The following is a 19,046-nucleotide window of genomic DNA, read 5'->3' as shown; positions in this document are numbered from 1 at the left end:
CTCGGCGAGCAGCTGAGGCAATCAGTGTGGACAATAGAAAGACAAGAGAATGTATGAGGTTTCAATGCCAAGTGGGGTTGTTGCTGTTTCCAAGGGAGCTAGCTGCCTTTGCTCTATTGCACTATCTATCGCTTCTGCTCTTCCTCACGCGTCCGGTCCTGCTTCTTCTCCAAAGACTTCGTCCGCACCTCCAACACCGCGCCGGATGGGAGGTCGGCGAGACGGTACGGCCCATACTGCACGCGGATCAATCGCTTCACTACCAGGCGGACATGTGCCAGGGCCTTTCGCACCTCTCGGTTCTGCAAAGCAGCACAATGAAACAAATGAGAGTCAGCTTCAACACGCGCACCACACATGGTCATCACAACGCACCTTGCCCTCCGCGACCTTCACCTGCAGCCACGAATCCTTCTTGTCCGTGGACTGAATCGTGACCGTGATCGGTCGGTACTTGACTCCGTCTACCAGCGGGCCGCGCTGCAGCTCCTGCAGCTTGGACGGGGCCACGTTGCCGCGCACCAAGGCGCGGTACACGCGCGTCACCTCCGTCTTGGGGTGCTCCAGCGTCCTGGCGTAGTCTCCGTCATTGGTGAAGAGCATCAGTCCCTCCGTATTGAAGTCCAGTCGGCCCTGCAAAACAGCAGCAAAACAACACCAAAAGTCAGTCAGGAGCTCTCAATTATGTCCCCCTTTTCCTCAGACCTACCACCGGCATCATGTGCTGTGCGAGGCCCATGACCCGCATCCGGTCAAAGATAGTGGCGCGACCCTGCGGGTCGCTGCTGGTCACGAGCTCGCCCTTGAGCTTGTGGGCCATCCAGATCTTGGTCTTCTGTGTCTTGGTGAGCACACGTCCGTCCACGGCCACTTCATCCTTGAGCACGTCCACAGTCGTGGCCACGTCGGCCACCACGCGGCCGTTCACCGTCACGTCGCAGCTCTGGATGCGCTTCTCGGCCTCGCGCCGCGAGCACAGACCCGACATGGCGATGCGCTTAGCCAGGCGAACAGCGTTCGGCCCGGCCGCAGTGGGTTCCGCCTCGTGTTCATTGTCCTTTGGGATGTCAACGACCGCGACAGACGCGCTGGGTTTGGGTTTGGTCTCACTGCGGGCGCGTGGGGCCTCTGCCCGCGTGAATTTCTTAATGGTGATAACTGTACGGCACTGGCCAACGCCACTGCGCAGGAATTTGGGTGCCAGCGCCTCGCTGGAAGGCACCAGACGCCGCACAAGTAGCCGCGCCGCCTCCATCGAGTTGCTGTTTGACCAGCTACGTGTGGATAACAAGAATATGGTGTGTCGAACATGAATACGAGACAATCAATTCGTAGCGGCGTCACTACGTGGCACTTTTGATCTAGGAAGCCTACAATTGGAGAGATGCTGCAGCAGCAGGTGGAGGACGTCAAGCGGCTCTGGGCCAACAAGCGGCAGCTGGCCCACCAGGGCCTGAACCTGGCCATGGTGGTGCTCACGGCGCTCATGATCTGGAAGGGTCTCATGGTCTACACGCAGAGCGAGTCGCCCGTCGTGGTGGTACTCAGCGGCAGCATGGAGCCAGCCTTCCAGCGAGGCGACATCCTGTACCTGGACAACACGGTCGGAAGATCTAAGTAGCGGCGTAAAAATAGGGATGCCTAATTCTGTCGATGTATTGCCACGCTGCAGAAGCCGCAGCTCGAGATCGGAGACATCGTCGTGTATAAGGTCAAGGGCCGAGACATCCCCATCGTGCATCGAGTACTGGAGCTACACGAGCGGTGAGTGGGCAGCCGTAGAATAAGGCAAAGTGCTGTGCCTAATTGAAGCTGTGCGTGCCTGCAGAGCGACCGACGGATACCAGGTCTACCTCACCAAGGGAGACAACAACAACGTGGACGACCGGTACGAGGCAGGCTCCAGTGTCTGACGCTGGGAAGGCGAGACTGACGACGCTGCTGTTGTGATTTTTGCTATAGTGGCCTGTACGCGTACGGCCAGTCGTGGCTCGAGCGCGAGGACATCGTGGGCATCGCCAGAGCGTGCGTGGAGAGTTCTGCTGCTTTTTGTTGGTGTTCGTCGCCGGAACTTACCAACTTGTTGCTTGCAGATCGGTTCCTTACGCTGGCATGCTGACAATTTTGCTCAACGACTACCCGATGCTCAAGTACTTGTTGGTGGGAGGAATGGCCGTGTTGGTCTTCACGCAAAGAGAGTGACACTAGCTACGATAGAAGAGGCAGAGACTGCATCAAGTCAAGGCGTGTGCAACATCAAATACTCATTGGTCGCTGCATCAGCGCTTCATTTTCGAAAAAGGTGGTGGGTGGACTCGTACTGGACTCCTTAAACTCATTGTTGCTCGTGAGCGGGGATTGATCTCGTGGCAGTCGGCATACCGCCCGAGAGCAAAGCGCTTATCGGCAGCGCACTGCTGCCGACGGGGCCGTTGTTTATGTAATTGTCGTGGTTGCTGACTGGCGGGTGCCCTGCTGCAGAAAGCTGCATCGGCAGGCTGCCAATGGCCTTGTGTTTCTTCGACTTTTGCTGCTCCAGGTCATAAATATCGGGCACGTCGATGTGGTCGGGCGCAAGGCCGTTCTCGTGGCGCTCCCAAGCCATGACCAGACCCGTCTCCAGGTTGCGCACCCAGCGCTGGGTGTCGAACAGGGGGCAGCGCAGACGCTCGTCCTCGAGTCGCCGTCGCAGCTCCCACAATCGGTCCATGTCGCTGGCAAGCGCCACTGTGAGCTCCTCGTACTCCTCGAGCGAGTTTGTAATCAGCTCGTTCATGTTGGCGGCACGCAGTAGACTGGAAGCCACGCGCGTGGCCATGCGGTCCTTCGGCATCGTCACCATTGGGGTACCGCCCCACAGGATGTCACACCCGGTCGTGTGCGCATTGCACTCGGGCGTGTCCAGGAACAGATCAGCCAGGTAACCACGCTTCAGGTGCTCGTCCTTGGGGGCCACGTCCGTGAAAATCAAACGCGTCTGGTCCTTGATTCCGCGAGCGCGCGCCTCCGCACGGATGTTCTCCTCCGCGATAGGCGGGAAGCGCAGCAGCCACAGAACCGAGTTCGGCACGCGCTTGAGGATGTTCATCCACGTAGTGAACGTGACGGGGTCAATCTTGTAGACCTGGTTGAAGTTACAGAAGACGAACTTGTCCTCGGGAACGCCGTAGTCCGCTCGCGTTGGGCACTTGTCCGTGTCCAGCACATCACGCGCCGACTGTTTGTGGTCGTTCACGAAGTACGAGTGCGGCATGTTGATCTGCTTCTCTGTGTAGTACCGTCGGTACTCGGGAGGCACCACCATCGCATCACCGATCATGTAGTGAATGTAGTCGGCCCCCAGCGTGCCGCAGAAGCCCATGTAGCTGACCTGAACGGGCGCGGGTTGAAGCGCAAAGATCTCGTTGCGCGCACCCTTCGTGTAGCCGTTCAGGTTGACGAGGATGTGAATACCGTCGGCGTGGATGGTACGCGCGGCATCCCCGTTCGACAAAGTGCAAATGTCGGTGAAGTGCTCGACGCTGCCGGAGATCTGCGTCCGCCAAATTGATCCGTCGTCCGGCGACGTAGCGTAGCAGAAGACCTCGTACTTGTTCTTATCGTGCATGCCAAACACGCTCTGCATGAGGTGCGCCAGCGGGTGGTTGCCCAGGTCCGAAGACACATAGCCGATGCGCAGTCGCTCCGACGCGCGCTTGCTTTTGAAGCGCATGGGCGGCAGGTCCACAAGACTCACGTTCAGCTTGGCGCGCTCAGCGTACCGTCTCGAAATGTCCTGGAAGCGCTGCATCGACAGCGGGTAGACCAGCGCGTGGAACGGCTGTACAGACGGCAGGACGCCATCCATGCTCAACTGCTCGTCGACAAAGCGCTGCAGTGTGTCTGTGTCCTGTACGCGCGACTGCCAGTCGCAGATGAACACCATCGAGTGGAAGTAGTTGGCAAAGGCGTCCGGGAAGTGCGGGCGAAGCGCTAGGGCCTTGCGGTAGCAGGTGATGGCGTCGTCCAGGCGCCCGCCATCCTTGTAGGCACTGGCCAGGTTGCTGTAGGCATCGGGGAACTGCGGCTTGAGACGGATGGCGGTCGAGTAGCACTGAATGGCTTCCTCGAGACGGCACAAGTCCTTGAAGACGTTGCCCATGTTGCTGTACGCATCGGCGAAGTTGGGGTCAATCGTGATGGCCTGCTGGTAGTGCGCCAGTGCCTGGTCCAGCTTGCCCTGCTCCTTCAGCACGCTGCCAATGTTGCTGTGCGCAGCCGCGAACTGCGGCAGAAGCCGCGCCGCCGTCGTGTAGCAGTGCAGCGCCTCCTTCACGAGCCCCTTATCCTTAAGCGCATTACCCAGGTTGTTGTATGCGTGCGGGTGGTCCGGCTTTAGCTGCAGCGCTGTTCGGTAGCACGTAACCGCCTGTTCGAGCTGGCCGCACTCGCGCAAGGCGTTACCCAGGTTGTTGTACGCGTCCGGGAAGTTCGGCTCGAGCTGGATCGCATGGCGGAATGTATGGATGGCCAACTCCATCTGGCCCGCGTCGTAGTAGCAGCTGGCCAAGTTGCCGTGGGCAATGGCGAAGTTCGGCCGGATCTGCAGCGCCGACTTGTAGGCCTGGATGGCCTCCTCGACCCTGCCGGCCTCCTTCAAGGCGTTGCCGAGGTTGCTGTAGGCGTCTGCGAAGTCGGGCGCGAGTCTGATGGCTTCTCTGTAGTGGTCAATGGCGGCGTCAACCTGTCCGTCGTCTTTAAGCAGCCCGGCCAAGTTGCTCCAGGCGATGGCGAAGCTGGGCTTCACGCGGATGGCCTGCGCGTAGCAGTGCTTGGCATCCTCGAGCCGGCCCTGCACCTTGTACAGGTTGCCGAGGTTGCTGTGTGCGTCCACGAGCTGCGGGTCCAGGAGGATGGCCATCTTGTACGTCTCCACGGCCTCGTGGCTCTGGCCCAGCAGCATGTAGCAGTTGGCCAGGTTGTTGTAGGCGTCGCCGAAGCGCGGGTTGAGCTTGATGGCGCGCACGTAGAACTGCACGGCGCCAGCCACGTCGCCGAGCTCCTTGAGCGCGTTGCCCAGGTTGCCGTAGGCCTCGGCGAAGTTGGGCGCCACACGGATGCATTGCTGGTTGTAGAAGATGCTCTCTGACAGGTTGCCGAGCTGGAAGTGCAGCGCGCCGAGCAGCAGCAGGTTGTCGGTGCGGTACGCGTCCGACTCGTAGAGTTGCTCGCACAGACGCAGCGCCTCCTGGTAGTAGCCGCCCGCGTATTGCTGGTGGGCCAGGTTGAACAGGTCTGTAAGGACGAGTGAGCTACGGAGCTGCTGGCAGCAAGACTACAACCCACAGCAGGGACTTACACGAGAAGCGCTGCTGGCTGGCGTCGCTCAGCGGCTCGGCCGCGAACGCGCTGGGGCTGTGCATCGCCGTCTGCGACTGGTACTGGTACGGATACGCCATGGGCCAGTCAGTTGCTGCGCACGAGTCCGGATTGCACTGCTGCCTGCAGGTCCGAAGCCACTCGTCGTCGTCGCGCGCGCTGGGATTGGAAGTGAGGGACTGGGCGCATCCACTGCGCGGTTCGGTTGCTGGCTGCTGGCCGGTGCGCCTGCCTGTACCGTGTTGAAGCGTGCGTTGGGTCCCCGTTTCTTTTTTTCGACCGGGTGTGTGGGCTGGGGTTGGCTCGCAGACGATGGTCGTTGGAGCCCTATCTCGGGCTCTCTCTCGCAGCCTCCCACACAGGTAAAATCAGCGCGAGGCGGAGGCATGTGCACGCCCCGCGCGTTGAACAGCAAGCGCCATTCTCGCTGGCGTCAGTTTTTTCGCCGGCCATGCGCTCTGCTCCGAAGCAAAGCCTGCGAAAGCAGATGTAGAGCCCTAAACAGCGCTGCAAAGACCAGGCGTCGCTCGCTCGCGCATACGCTAAACGCTCGAAGCTGCGACACGACCCGAGTCCGAAGGCCTCAATGCCATCGCGTTGGCGCTGGTGGCAGCGGCGCTGGTGATGATAGCGCCAGGCGGACCAGCGAAGAAGCCGACGGGCCCTTTCCATCCGATGCCTGCGACGCTGTCAAAGCCTCGGAAAAAGGCAAAAGTTTTCGCAAGTATGCCCTACCCCTCCACCGCTATGGGCCCAGCACCGAGTGTACTTGTATGTAGTATGCCGCGAGTGTCGACAAACTTTGGCGCTACCACACACACGTCCACGAGTGGCCATCCGTGCTGGGCCGACAGCCACACCGTCAGCAGCATGGTCGGCCGGATCTGGCTGCAGGCGCGACCTCATAGATGCGCTGGAGCAAGCAACTCCCGCATCCCGCCTGGTCTTCCTGCCTGGATCCTGCTTCCCTCTGCTCCGCCGCAACGCCGTTCGACCACACTGACTCCTTCGCTTGCTGCTTGCGTCGTCGGGTGGCTTTGCATCGTCCAGCGTCAGCTACTACACGTAGGTCCGGCTTTTATCTTGCCTTCACTATACTGCAGATGATCGCACCACCAACCACGACACCAGCGTGTTTTATCAGCGGATACCGTACCCGAAATACGGTACATGTAGCCATTTGCCATCTCGCTGCACGAAAGGCGGTTTGCTCGGATGCACTTCCCATCGGATGCGCTCCCCACCGTGTTCGAGCTGCCGCTGTCTATCGGCGCAAGGCAAAGTTGCACGATGGTGGCTGGCCATTAGCGGCAGATGGCTCTAACCCAACACATATCCGCTGAGTTGCGAGTCGGCTGTTGTCGGCAGGGATCGTGTTTAACAATATGAAGCTCCGGGGCTTTTTGAAGCGTGCGGCTCTCGACTCCACCTGGCCTTTAGGCGGATGTTGGCCACAGCGGCGCTTAAAGGCATTTCAGGGGTGTCGTTCAACTAGGCGGCCATTGTGGTGGTGCCGCAAGAGTAATGAGGAGACTTAAAAAAGGTGCCCAAGACTCCCGTCTTGTGACGAAACTACGGCTGGGGGAAACGCAGCACCCAGCGTGATTGACACAGCTTCACAACTGGAAGCTGCTAGGCTACCAGGTCGTCGACTCGCGACTAAAATTTTAGCACTGCAGCTTGCTTGGACGTTCCTATATTCCAGATTTCCAGATCTACGCGTCGGCTGGTCTTGGGGCATGCACCGTGTGCGGTGGCTTCTGCATCAAATGACGCCTGCCATCGAGCGTCGAGTCTTAAGATGATACTTGTACTCTACTGCTGGTATAATGCGTGCGAGATATGAAGTCGCGAACAGGAAAAAAGTAGGGGGAAAACAACTGAAGAGCGGACCCACTCCAGTATTCGTCTACGGCCTCTCACAGAATACCCAAGAACAGCATTTTCCTGCTGCCCGCACACTTTTTCAATCAAGCCTTACGCGTCGCCGACGACTGTTCTGCTGACCCAAAACTTCAGTGGTGCAGCAGCAACAAAATACAACAAGCGAAAACGGCTATTTCGGTCGGGGATGGCAGCGACGGTATCTTCCAAGAATCTCTTGCAGTTCTCTTCACGGCTGAGTGTGTTGTTCTTGAACAGTCTAAACCACCACGTTGGGGAAATCCAAATCCTCGTTCGTGAGCGCCCTAAACAGCCTTGGGAGGTGTCACCTCCGAAAAAGAAAAGTGTCGGTGCGGAGTCTTCAATCGGAGCGAGCACTGACATTTATATGAAAAGTTTAAGGTTTAGAGTTGGGTTATTGCGTAATAAAAACATAAATTACAACTTGCTAGGCAACATCGTAACTCACTCAGAAATGGTGTGGAACACCTTAAAATTAATATTCTCTTCTGATTGGATCAAAACCATCTACCGTACGATAGGACCCCCAATTTCGGAGCAGATCGTTGCCGATATCTCGCCTCCTACTGCGAATTATTAATAGAGGCTGCTATTTAGATATGTTGCTGCTGTCGTGCATACAAAGAGCAGGTTTGCGCTAACAACTGCGAATTCGACACTCTTGAGAGGGCTGGTATACAGATTGCAGGTTTTGGCAAGAGCGACAAAATATAGTACCATATCCTTTTTCTGGCGAAACCTACACGTTTTTTGTAAATTCATACAAACTTCTATATTAAAAGAATGAATGTCAATACGGGTCAGATGGATGGAGAAAACTTGTTGTTGGGCAGCTTGCTGCTGCTTTGATCGTGGTTGCCAGCCTCTCATTTTTCAATGTGCCGTGGCAAAGCCCACGAATCAAGAATGCTGATGGATCATCGGGCTCCACGACGGCGGGGTCTCACTGCACGACATCTCAAGAAAAACGGCCGCTCTCGCATCTGTGTGCAGAGGGCTATCAAGACCGAGCGAGGACCGCAGACCGACAGCGGCTTCGACAAACCAAGGGCAGGGCGTCGGTTAGCACTGACTGATAGAGAAGTGCGTGTGCTGGTTCGCACGGCGGGGTCCGGAGAACACTTCGCAGCGGAGCTCAAGACCAAGCTCGTGATCAAGGCCTCCGTGCGAACGATACAGAGGATGCTTCAGCGTGTGAACCATCTCGTCTACACCAATATGAAACGCATTCTGCCCCTGACTGCGGCACACAAGGCCGCTCGAATGGCGTGGGCTGAGGAGCATGTACTGAACCCAGGTAAGTTTGTTTGTGCTGGGGGTCATGTTTATAGCTGTTGCAAATCCACTTGTTGACCTGTGATGTTTATAATCTACTGGAAACCTATCCTCTGTGTATGGTTATCTGTCACAAGGAATAGGGAGCGGAACCAACAGGTATATAGTACGAAAAACCTGCACCACATAACTAGCGGTAGAGCGTTGGGGAAATCTGTTGGATTACGTCTTGCCTATCATGATGCTGAACAACGTCATGTGTCAGTTAAGATACGGCAGATACAGAAAGCTGAATCGTCTACAACGCGATTGTCGTGAGCGCGAATTATGTCTTCTATCAACTCCGTCAGCTGATAGTATTTAGTCGATCTGTCGACAAATACTACGCCCCACTCGTACACACTATCCTGCTGGGACAGTCGAACTCCACCAACGGTGCCAATACGGTCCTCGGGTTCGACTTGACAATTGACGTTGATGTCAAAAGTATACAGCACGGACCACTTCAGCGATCGATAGGGATCATTTGTCAGCGTCAATGATAGGCGTTCAGACCTAAAACAAAATCTGAATAAGCAGGCTCTCTACTTCGAGCACCTCTGGAAGCTTGTAGGCGACCTGGTGGACGTCTGGCAGAAATGCTCTCTTCAGCGAGTTGAAGGTTTAACTTCCCCCCGTAGGCTACGGGATGCGAGCAGATCCAACCTGAATGCATAAAGGTTTTGCAAGTGCACGTAAGTGCATTGCGAATGATTTCGATCTGCAGAAAGCGCAAAAAAACAACGTGAAAAGAGATACAAAGCTACTCTATTAGTGAAGACCTTACCGTGTCCAGCTTCCAATTTGGCGTTAAATCAAATGGTTCCGTTGCTCCAGTATTGGTGACGTGCACTGTCACGCGTTGCAAGAAGAGAAATTTAAACTTCAGATTCAACAAACAAAACAAATAGCTTCTTGCTTTCACTTGAAGGAGGGGCAGGCAGCCGTATTTCGGTAAGTCTCGCAAACTCGTATGCAACCAAGACGCAAAATTATATACGTACGTTCATACACGTTGAGAAGTAACGGGGGAACTAGTGAGGTTGCCACGACGCACCATGCCCACTGCTGAATTGAATACGATCTCTGAGGGAACATCCCGTTGGCCTGGTTCATGAACAAAGCGATGATTGTCTGGCTGAATCAGAAACAAGTTTGCTTTGGACAGGACCTCGCTTGGTAGAGGTCCTATGCCCCCCCCCCTAATTAAACTTTAACCAACGCGATTTACTCAGCAATAATGTTTACCTTCGCAATCATGTCTTTGCTCTCCAACAGTCAAGTTGTCCACGTCGAATATCAGAACGTTTGGTAAAACAGAGTTCAAAACCGTGATAGTTGGTGATTTTAGAAAAGCTGTGACCACCTCCTTGATGACTTTATGGCGGCTTTCAATATGCTGTTGTGAAGGAAGTACACCAGGAATATTAGAGCTGGTTACACTCCAGCTTTCCCATCGTGGGGTTAGGTATACGCCTTCCATCCACTCTGCATAGTTTACCTCTCTACTGTCCTTCCAAAACAGGATAATTCTTTTGGCCAAAAAGCGAAACTACAGGACAGAGCAGCTCGTATGAAGTATTCACAGCTGATGAAGAATCAATCTCTTATAAAACGTTTTATCTACGGGGCGTCATTGGCGTCGAGAGCGATCCATCTCAGGAGGCAGGGTTTGACCGTGAAAGTGACGAGGTCGCTGCTGCTCGTGATCTCCACGACAGCGGTTCAGAATCAGCCCACGATCCTAGCACGTCAAGGGCTCTGCTACTTGACTATGGTGAAGATGCCCAAGTTGCATTCTCGACTCTGTCCGGCATATATCTAGATTTTTTCAGAGAGCACAAACGTCAATGCGAATGTTTCGGTTGGCACTTACGACTCACTAGAAGCTGCTGCAGTTGCTACAGAATCATTTTAATGAGTTTGTGTATATATGTACAACACTCGTTACAAATCGACTCACGCCACCACAACTGAGTACAAGTGTCGTTCTCACACAGTGTGCCAACACCGTTTAAAAGGGAAGACTTTTTGAGAACGACCTTTTACAAAAGAACGAGCATTCGGATTCTATTGGTTCGTTAATACAGCCAGGTATTGCGGTAATTCAAAAACCAGAGGTCGATTTGCTTCTTTAGCTAGGAATGGGTGCAAGCCGGGTGCGTACTTTGCTTCTCAACAAATACAAAAATGATCCCGAACGACTACAGTGCGTTCCAGACGTTCGCAAGCTCGAAAACCGGAAATCTACCCTTAAACAGAAAACCAACGGCGGCTGGGAGATTAAGAAGTTCAATGATATTGGCGTGTGGGCTCACCCACGACTCTGTCAGTCGTACGAGCAGTTTCCCAGCGCTGATGTGAATGACTTCACCAAAATGAACGAACTCATTGTGCTGGAACACCTTGAGCATTATATTGACAATGGAGGTAAGCAGGCGCCTTCGTTGGCCTCGTTGTAACTTCGCGAGCTCTCTTTTGTAATGTGTGACTGGCTGTTATGACACAGGAGGGTTCTCGAGCCATGTCTACCGATGGTAACTACAGAATCCATTTTCTAGGATGGCCTTTAGTATATGCTGGTGGAATTTTAGTTGAATGGGCGTGAAACACGCATGCACAGAGGTTCCGGCCGTGGATCTATATGTTTGTACGAACTGAAAGCGCAATTGCGTACGAAGAAATGTTTCGCGCTCTAATTAAGTACGCGCGGATATTTTTTCTGTCGACGTCAATCTTGCCTGCTCCAGTATTGATCATTCAGAAGCGATTGCTAACGCCCTCAGTATTGTTTGGCCGAATGTAATCGTTTTGTCGTGCTGGGAGCATCTTCTTCGGCAAGCAAGAAAGCAGAAGCACCGCCTCGTAGATAAAACGTTTTATAAGAGATTGATTCTTCATCAGCTGTGAATACTTCATACGAGCTGCTCTGTCCTGTAGTTTCGCTTTTTGGCCAAAAGAATTATCCTGTTTTGGAAGGACAGTAGAGAGGTAAACTATGCAGAGTGGATGGAAGGCGTATACCTAACCCCACGATGGGAAAGCTGGAGTGTAACCAGCTCTAATATTCCTGGTGTACTTCCTTCACAACAGCATATTGAAAGCCGCCATAAAGTCATCAAGGAGGTGGTCACAGCTTTTCTAAAATCACCAACTATCACGGTTTTGAACTCTGTTTTACCAAACGTTCTGATATTCGACGTGGACAACTTGACTGTTGGAGAGCAAAGACATGATTGCGAAGGTAAACATTATTGCTGAGTAAATCGCGTTGGTTAAAGTTTAATTAGGGGGGGGGGCATAGGACCTCTACCAAGCGAGGTCCTGTCCAAAGCAAACTTGTTTCTGATTCAGCCAGACAATCATCGCTTTGTTCATGAACCAGGCCAACGGGATGTTCCCTCAGAGATCGTATTCAATTCAGCAGTGGGCATGGTGCGTCGTGGCAACCTCACTAGTTCCCCCGTTACTTCTCAACGTGTATGAACGTACGTATATAATTTTGCGTCTTGGTTGCATACGAGTTTGCGAGACTTACCGAAATACGGCTGCCTGCCCCTCCTTCAAGTGAAAGCAAGAAGCTATTTGTTTTGTTTGTTGAATCTGAAGTTTAAATTTCTCTTCTTGCAACGCGTGACAGTGCACGTCACCAATACTGGAGCAACGGAACCATTTGATTTAACGCCAAATTGGAAGCTGGACACGGTAAGGTCTTCACTAATAGAGTAGCTTTGTATCTCTTTTCACGTTGTTTTTTTGCGCTTTCTGCAGATCGAAATCATTCGCAATGCACTTACGTGCACTTGTAAAACCTTTATGCATTCAGGTTGGATCTGCTCGCATCCCGTAGCCTACGGGGGGAAGTTAAACCTTCAACTCGCTGAAGAGAGCATTTCTGCCAGACGTCCACCAGGTCGCCTACAAGCTCCCAGAGGTGCTCGAAGTAGAGAGCCTGCTTATTCAGATTTTGTTTTAGGTCTGAACGCCTATCATTGACGCTGACAAATGATCCCTATCGATCGCTGAAGTGGTCCGTGCTGTATACTTTTGACATCAACGTCAATTGTCAAGTCGAACCCGAGGACCGTATTGGCACCGTTGGTGGAGTTCGACTGTCCCAGCAGGATAGTGTGTACGAGTGGGGCGTAGTATTTGTCGACAGATCGACTAAATACTATCAGCTGACGGAGTTGATAGAAGACATAATTCGCGCTCACGACAATCGCGTTGTAGACGATTCAGCTTTCTGTATCTGCCGTATCTTAACTGACACATGACGTTGTTCAGCATCATGATAGGCAAGACGTAATCCAACAGATTTCCCCAACGCTCTACCGCTAGTTATGTGGTGCAGGTTTTTCGTACTATATACCTGTTGGTTCCGCTCCCTATTCCTTGTGACAGATAGCCATACACAGAGGATAGGTTTCCAGTAGATTATAAACATCACAGGTCAACAAGTGGATTTGCAACAGCTATAAACATGACCCCCAGCACAAACAAACTTACCTGGGTTCAGTACATGCTCCTCAGCCCACGCCATTCGAGCGGCCTTGTGTGCCGCAGTCAGGGGCAGAATGCGTTTCATATTGGTGTAGACGAGATGGTTCACACGCTGAAGCATCCTCTGTATCGTTCGCACGGAGGCCTTGATCACGAGCTTGGTCTTGAGCTCCGCTGCGAAGTGTTCTCCGGACCCCGCCGTGCGAACCAGCACACGCACTTCTCTATCAGTCAGTGCTAACCGACGCCCTGCCCTTGGTTTGTCGAAGCCGCTGTCGGTCTGCGGTCCTCGCTCGGTCTTGATAGCCCTCTGCACACAGATGCGAGAGCGGCCGTTTTTCTTGAGATGTCGTGCAGTGAGACCCCGCCGTCGTGGAGCCCGATGATCCATCAGCATTCTTGATTCGTGGGCTTTGCCACGGCACATTGAAAAATGAGAGGCTGGCAACCACGATCAAAGCAGCAGCAAGCTGCCCAACAACAAGTTTTCTCCATCCATCTGACCCGTATTGACATTCATTCTTTTAATATAGAAGTTTGTATGAATTTACAAAAAACGTGTAGGTTTCGCCAGAAAAAGGATATGGTACTATATTTTGTCGCTCTTGCCAAAACCTGCAATCTGTATACCAGCCCTCTCAAGAGTGTCGAATTCGCAGTTGTTAGCGCAAACCTGCTCTTTGTATGCACGACAGCAGCAACATATCTAAATAGCAGCCTCTATTAATAATTCGCAGTAGGAGGCGAGATATCGGCAACGATCTGCTCCGAAATTGGGGGTCCTATCGATTTGGCGCGCACGGTATGAGTTCTGGTAGCAAATATGTATTGTGAGTTCTACTTAATTTTTTCGAACGCGATTGATTCAATACATCGGTCCAACAAACCGCCTTGTCAAGTATGGATCCGTGCTTAAAAGAAAATTCTCGGTACCACGTAATTTGCCATCGGCATGACTTGAAAAGTGTAGCCCAGTCAAACAAATCCACAATACTAGGCTAGACAACCGCTCTCAATTAAGGATATCTATATTTTAGCTAATGTCATCGTGTTATAACTACCGGAGAACCCACGCGCGGTTGCTTTATGCTGCGATGTGACGCAGATCTCCCATGAGGGAGCAATATTTTTTTCCGTGAGAGTCTAGTACGCCTAAAAAACGAGGTTGCGAGCATTGGAAATTTGACAATTGGCATCACGACCGTTTCAGCAATGGTATCAAATTGCAACCCCAGAACCTTTGGCTGGTGTACTATGTCGCGAATTTGTCCTCATTGGCTGCCCCATTACCTAGCATAGTGGCCATAGTGTAACATAGCTAGCGTATCATATCATCACATTTGGAACCGCCATCAGTGGTAGGTATCAACCAAGTGATAGTTGAAGAAACTCCATGGTTTTTGCCTGCTGCGTGAAAAATGCTCGATAACGCCTTTGAAATAGCGTCCTGTCCTGTAAGGTCGTTGATGGAGGCACCTTACGCACCCCGCTGAAGATCCCCTGTTGCCCGGTGCGGCTCTAGCATCCTCAGAGAACCTAGAGTATCGTGTTGTTACAAATCTAACCCCGAGACCTGCGATTCACCTACGCTTTCGTACCACATTTAGCTCAATGAGTCTGAAGTTCTCTCAAGTCACCATTCCCTTTAAGTACATGACTGGGGACCCCTGTTGAAAGTCGCCAACGATGACGCTTACTGGAATCACGTGCTTATGCTCATGCTCGTACTTTTGCTCGTAGCCGTGGTCCTGTCCCGACAGGGCCACATTTCGACTTTCACTAAGAAAGGTACTCGTGCTCATCGTTGACCATCTTACCCCTTGATCTGAGTGGCCAGACAGCATCTCGAAACAATCTATAAAAGCAAGCCAAATGCGCTTAACGCTTTTTCTCGGAAATTCGGTTTAGTTCGACTGAGCGCCACGTCCCATCCAAACGACCGCATCTCTGTAATGAGGTCGGAAATTTCTCTTTTTTTGCGCTGTCTCAAATAGGACAGCAGAGCGCGCGTCGCTCGATCGCTGACTAGCTTGGCTTAACCCTTTCGGAGAATTCCGCGGTGGTTTTCGCGATCACGACGCGCTCGAACACTGGCCTCACCCACAAAATGGGATGCTATTATGGGCACTCGGCCATTGCTGCTTAGGGTGTCCCCAGGGATACACCTCCCAGAAACACTTGCACCCTTGCTGGCAACACGAACTCTCTGTTTCCAAATCTCTGGGGAAAGCCCACGTGTGGGTTCCCCCGGCGTAGATACAATTAGTCTAGGTTTCACTATAAGTTTTAATGGCGTAATCGTCGGGGCGACGACAAGCGATCGACAGCACGCGGGCACCCCTCACTCTAAACGTTTCTTGGTCGGAATATACGGATAGTATGGGAAGACCTTGGTGGGTGCAAATCAGGCACTTCTTTCTTTGGACTCCACCCATATCCAAACTCTCCTTCCGGACATCTTACTCTCCTTTCGGCTCCAGAATGACTTTCGGCATGTTGACATCCAGGTAGTGCTCACTTGAGTAGTCTATGGCGCGCTTAGTGCGACATATCTGTGTCCTTGTTTCTCCCCGTTCCGATGGCGTTGTTGATTTTATGTACCGACTTGAAGGATGGGAATGGGAGACCTGGGACAGCATGTTCATCATCATCCACTCTGACAGCCGTCGGCGATCGCTTAGAACGCTTTGACGAAGTCCTCTGTCCCTTCCTCCCGGTATGTCACACTGCACGCGTTCAAGTGCGGCACCAAAGTAAGATTATCACTTACAGAAGCAGTGTGAAGGCAGAGACCCGTGGTCTGCAGACTTGTCCTTCGACACAGAGGCGCGAGGCCTTTCCATCACCAACAGCATGTGGTCATTGTCACATCTCTTGGCCCATTCTGTCAGTCCGTGTTGAGGGTATCATACGACCGACAGCTGGTGGGCCAACTGGTTGAAGTCGCTGGCGAAGTTTCCGCTCGAGCACCTATCCATCAGCGCTTCTTGCTCGTTCTCCTCACGGAAGTGAAGAATCATGAGTCCACTTGAGCCTAGTCGACCGGAGAATAGTGTTATCAGCACCACCGTGGAAGTCTTGAACCCAACCCACTTCGCTTCACGCAAGCCTAGCACAAAAGACATGGGAGACACGAGTTTACCTTCGGACGAAGTGATTCCCTTGAACATTCGCTTCGCCGCCGGTACGTACGCTTGAGGAGGGTAGTAATAGAATTTGACCTTCTTTGCTTGTTCCAGGAAACTGGCGTTTGTAAACTGGCTAACGCTGTCAGTTAGGAGCTCGCCTTGGTAATTCATGTTGGTCAGCACGGCATGTGAGTGACGCTCGCCTTGGACTTGACCTCCCAGGCTTTGAAACTTTTGTCATACAAAATTGCATTTCGTCTTGGACACTTTGTGGCGGTGTGACCGCAGATCTGAGTTCTCCATCGGGGTCATCGGACGATCTTCGGCGAGCGTCGGATCGTCAGTTCGAGACGGGGAGAGGCCGTCTCTCCGATCCATCTTCTTCTTCCCCTTATTGACCTTCTCAATGTCCGCCAAGACCGTCATGCGCTTTGTCACTCGCTTGGACGCACGGACGGAATGGGATTCCGTAGTCACACAAGATGGAAATGACGTCCAAGCAGCACCATCAGCCGTAACGGCGATGGCTTATACAGCGACAGGCACTGGTACATCTACAGGAGCAGGGTTCGTTGTGGAAGTTCCAGCCACAGTCGAGTCGGCTTCGATGGCTTTTTCAGGACCTTGATTGGCCATGGCGTCGTGCAGTGTTGTATAAATATAGAAAAAACTCAACTCTTTTAAACTTCCTTGACTTTCGTTTCTTGGCCGAAAGCTGTGCTGGGGAGCTTGCAGTGGACTGCCCGCGCATGATATATGCACCATACTAATATTTTGTCTATAGAGTATTTCCTCTCGTGATTCCAAGAAATGAACAGGTTGCAGATCTACAAAATTCCCCTCTCGGAACATAGTAAAAGTGGCGGAAAACTGATTGGATACCTTATATCTTCTTCTACTGTACACCCTCGTACCGTACAATAGCGCAAAAAGGCAAGTTGCCTATTTTTGGGCTGTCCAATTTGAAAAATTAAGTGAGACGTTGGCGGCATAGCCTGGGTATTTTCCAAGGAGCTTAAGGCGACGAATAAAATGTGTATCCCTGGAAGGGAAAGTAATTTACAGCGAAACTCCTGTGACGTCAAGCAAGCCAGCCTCGTTCTCACCGTGTTTAAGTGTGTATATCTATGTACCCTGGTTTCACCCAACATATGGATCGGTATGGTGCAGTGACAGGCAGGTGGAGGTTTCAGTTTTTGGAGCACTAGCGTATGTAATGGGTATGCTTAGACCCACTACTTAAGCTTACACGTGTGCGCACGTGTATGAGGAAGCGTAGGAGTATTTAACTTAAGTTCAGTATACTTGTATCCGTAAGTATACTTAAACTAAGACAAAGGAACCGAGCGATAGCTTTGGTGCCAAATGAGAACTGTATTGATTGTAAATGGGGTTTCCTCCTAAAACTGATATTTCTAATGAGAGGTTCTGCCATTGGATGGATGGCAGAACCCCTATCTATTGAATGACTCTTATTGGTAGAAAGGTGTTACTTTCTACCAGTCATATGCTTTTGCTATGAATGTGGACCACCCTGTGGAGTGGTCACCTGAATGTATCCCTTAGTGCATGTTGCACTAAGGTAGGAGGTGAACCGACTGTGTAGCCCCGCTACAGCCATGGCACACTCTGCGTAGCGACTTCTATCGCAAAGCCAATGCTGACGGAAGATAACAAAATGAAGAGAACTGCCTTCAGTATGGACCACGTCGAGCCAATGACTCATCTCTTTGGCGACATGGAAGATTTAGTTCACGTCGACGAAAAACTGTTCTACCTGAGCAATGTCAAGCGCCGTTGCGTGCTACTACCAGACGAGCCCATGCCTGTCATTAGACTCAACAGCAAGCGATATATCCCGACGTGATGGTGCTGGCAGCAGTTGCTCGGCCGCGCCATGACACCGCGACGGGCTAGTTTTTCGATGGCAAACTCGGAGCCTGGGCCTTTATAATGCACGAGCCGGCAAAACGCAGTAGTTGCAGTAGGCCTGTAGGCACCATGGCCCCCTACCCTGTGGCGGTGAACAAGACTTCCTACAGGGAGATGCTGATGGAGCACGTGCTGCCATCAATCCGAGCCAAGTTCCCTGGAGCCGCGAACGGGAGGCGTATCATCGTGCAGCAAGATAACGTCTCCCCCCACATGCAGCCGGATGAAACTGAGTGGTGTCAGGCAATAGAGGCGTCCGGATGCAATGTGCAGTTGCAGTTCCAACCGCCCAATAGTCCCGACATGAACGCGTAGGACCTAGCTGTCTTCAACGCTCTCCAGGCGCGCCAGCAGCGCATACGCTGGACGAGCCGGTAGAGAACGTGAAAGTGGCCTTCGACGAGTTGCCACCGGCAAGTCTGAACGCAGGGTTCCTAACTCTACAGTGCGCTATGGATGATTACGTTGCTGTTGGCGGAGACTTTCAAAATTCGTCACATGTCGAAGTCCAAGCTTGCCCGGAAGGGAAGACTTCCCCGGAGCATCAAGTGCTCTGATAAAACCGCATCATTTTTACCCGCTCCAGAGCGATCTGCTATTGACAGCCACAGTGAAAGCTAATAGTGCAACAAGTTGACCATAGTTTTGGAACAAGCAAATAGCTGAACTTGACAATAGATCTGGAACGGACTGGTAGGAGCTTAAGGTGCTAGAAAACGGGCAACGTTCCTCAAAAATCGTTTTTCAGCTCTTTTCGCAGGTCTCACAGTGAAGGGTCACTTTTTATTTAATAAGATGACACCTTGCTTTAGCGACGTATCAGGTTTGGACCGTCCCTTCACCCACGAATTGAACAGTTGAATGATGTACCCACAATAATGAGCAAAACGCTTTAAACTCAGGTTT

At 52.3% G+C, this 19,046-nt stretch overlaps 3 protein-coding genes across 3 annotated transcripts; 1 reads left to right on the top strand and 2 right to left on the bottom strand.

Annotated features, from left to right (window-relative positions):
- Positions 1–125: 125 nt before the first annotated feature.
- Positions 126–1,255, bottom strand: KRP23_6694 (putative RNA pseudouridine synthase; the record flags this gene model as incomplete). The annotated part of the gene is made up of 3 exons (XM_067891917.1): positions 126–302; positions 376–633; positions 710–1,255. 3 exons carry the CDS (start codon positions 1,253–1,255, stop codon positions 126–128), a joined length of 981 nt encoding a protein of 326 aa, XP_067746228.1.
- A 129-nt stretch (positions 1,256–1,384) lies between these two features.
- On the top strand, positions 1,385–2,202 carry KRP23_6693 (Signal peptidase complex catalytic subunit SEC11C; the record flags this gene model as incomplete). The annotated part of the gene is made up of 5 exons (XM_067891916.1): positions 1,385–1,603; positions 1,673–1,764; positions 1,829–1,888; positions 1,963–2,025; positions 2,094–2,202. The coding sequence occupies 5 exons, from the start codon at positions 1,385–1,387 to the stop codon at positions 2,200–2,202; spliced, it is 543 nt and encodes a 180-aa protein (XP_067746227.1).
- A 133-nt stretch (positions 2,203–2,335) lies between these two features.
- KRP23_6692 (putative UDP-N-acetylglucosamine--peptide N-acetylglucosaminyltransferase SEC) lies at positions 2,336–5,438 on the bottom strand (the record flags this gene model as incomplete). Its single annotated transcript, XM_067891915.1, has 2 exons — positions 2,336–5,274; positions 5,339–5,438. 2 exons carry the CDS (start codon positions 5,436–5,438, stop codon positions 2,336–2,338), a joined length of 3,039 nt encoding a protein of 1,012 aa, XP_067746226.1.
- Between the last annotated feature and the right edge of the window lie 13,608 nt (positions 5,439–19,046).

This window comes from Phytophthora ramorum, assembly GCF_020800215.1.
Source record: "Phytophthora ramorum isolate Pr-102 chromosome Unknown Phyram_PR-102_s0005, whole genome shotgun sequence".
NCBI classification, from domain to species: domain Eukaryota; phylum Oomycota; class Peronosporomycetes; order Peronosporales; family Peronosporaceae; genus Phytophthora; species Phytophthora ramorum.
The sequence above is the reverse complement of the archived record's forward strand: the minus strand, read 5'-3'. Positions and strand labels throughout refer to the sequence as shown.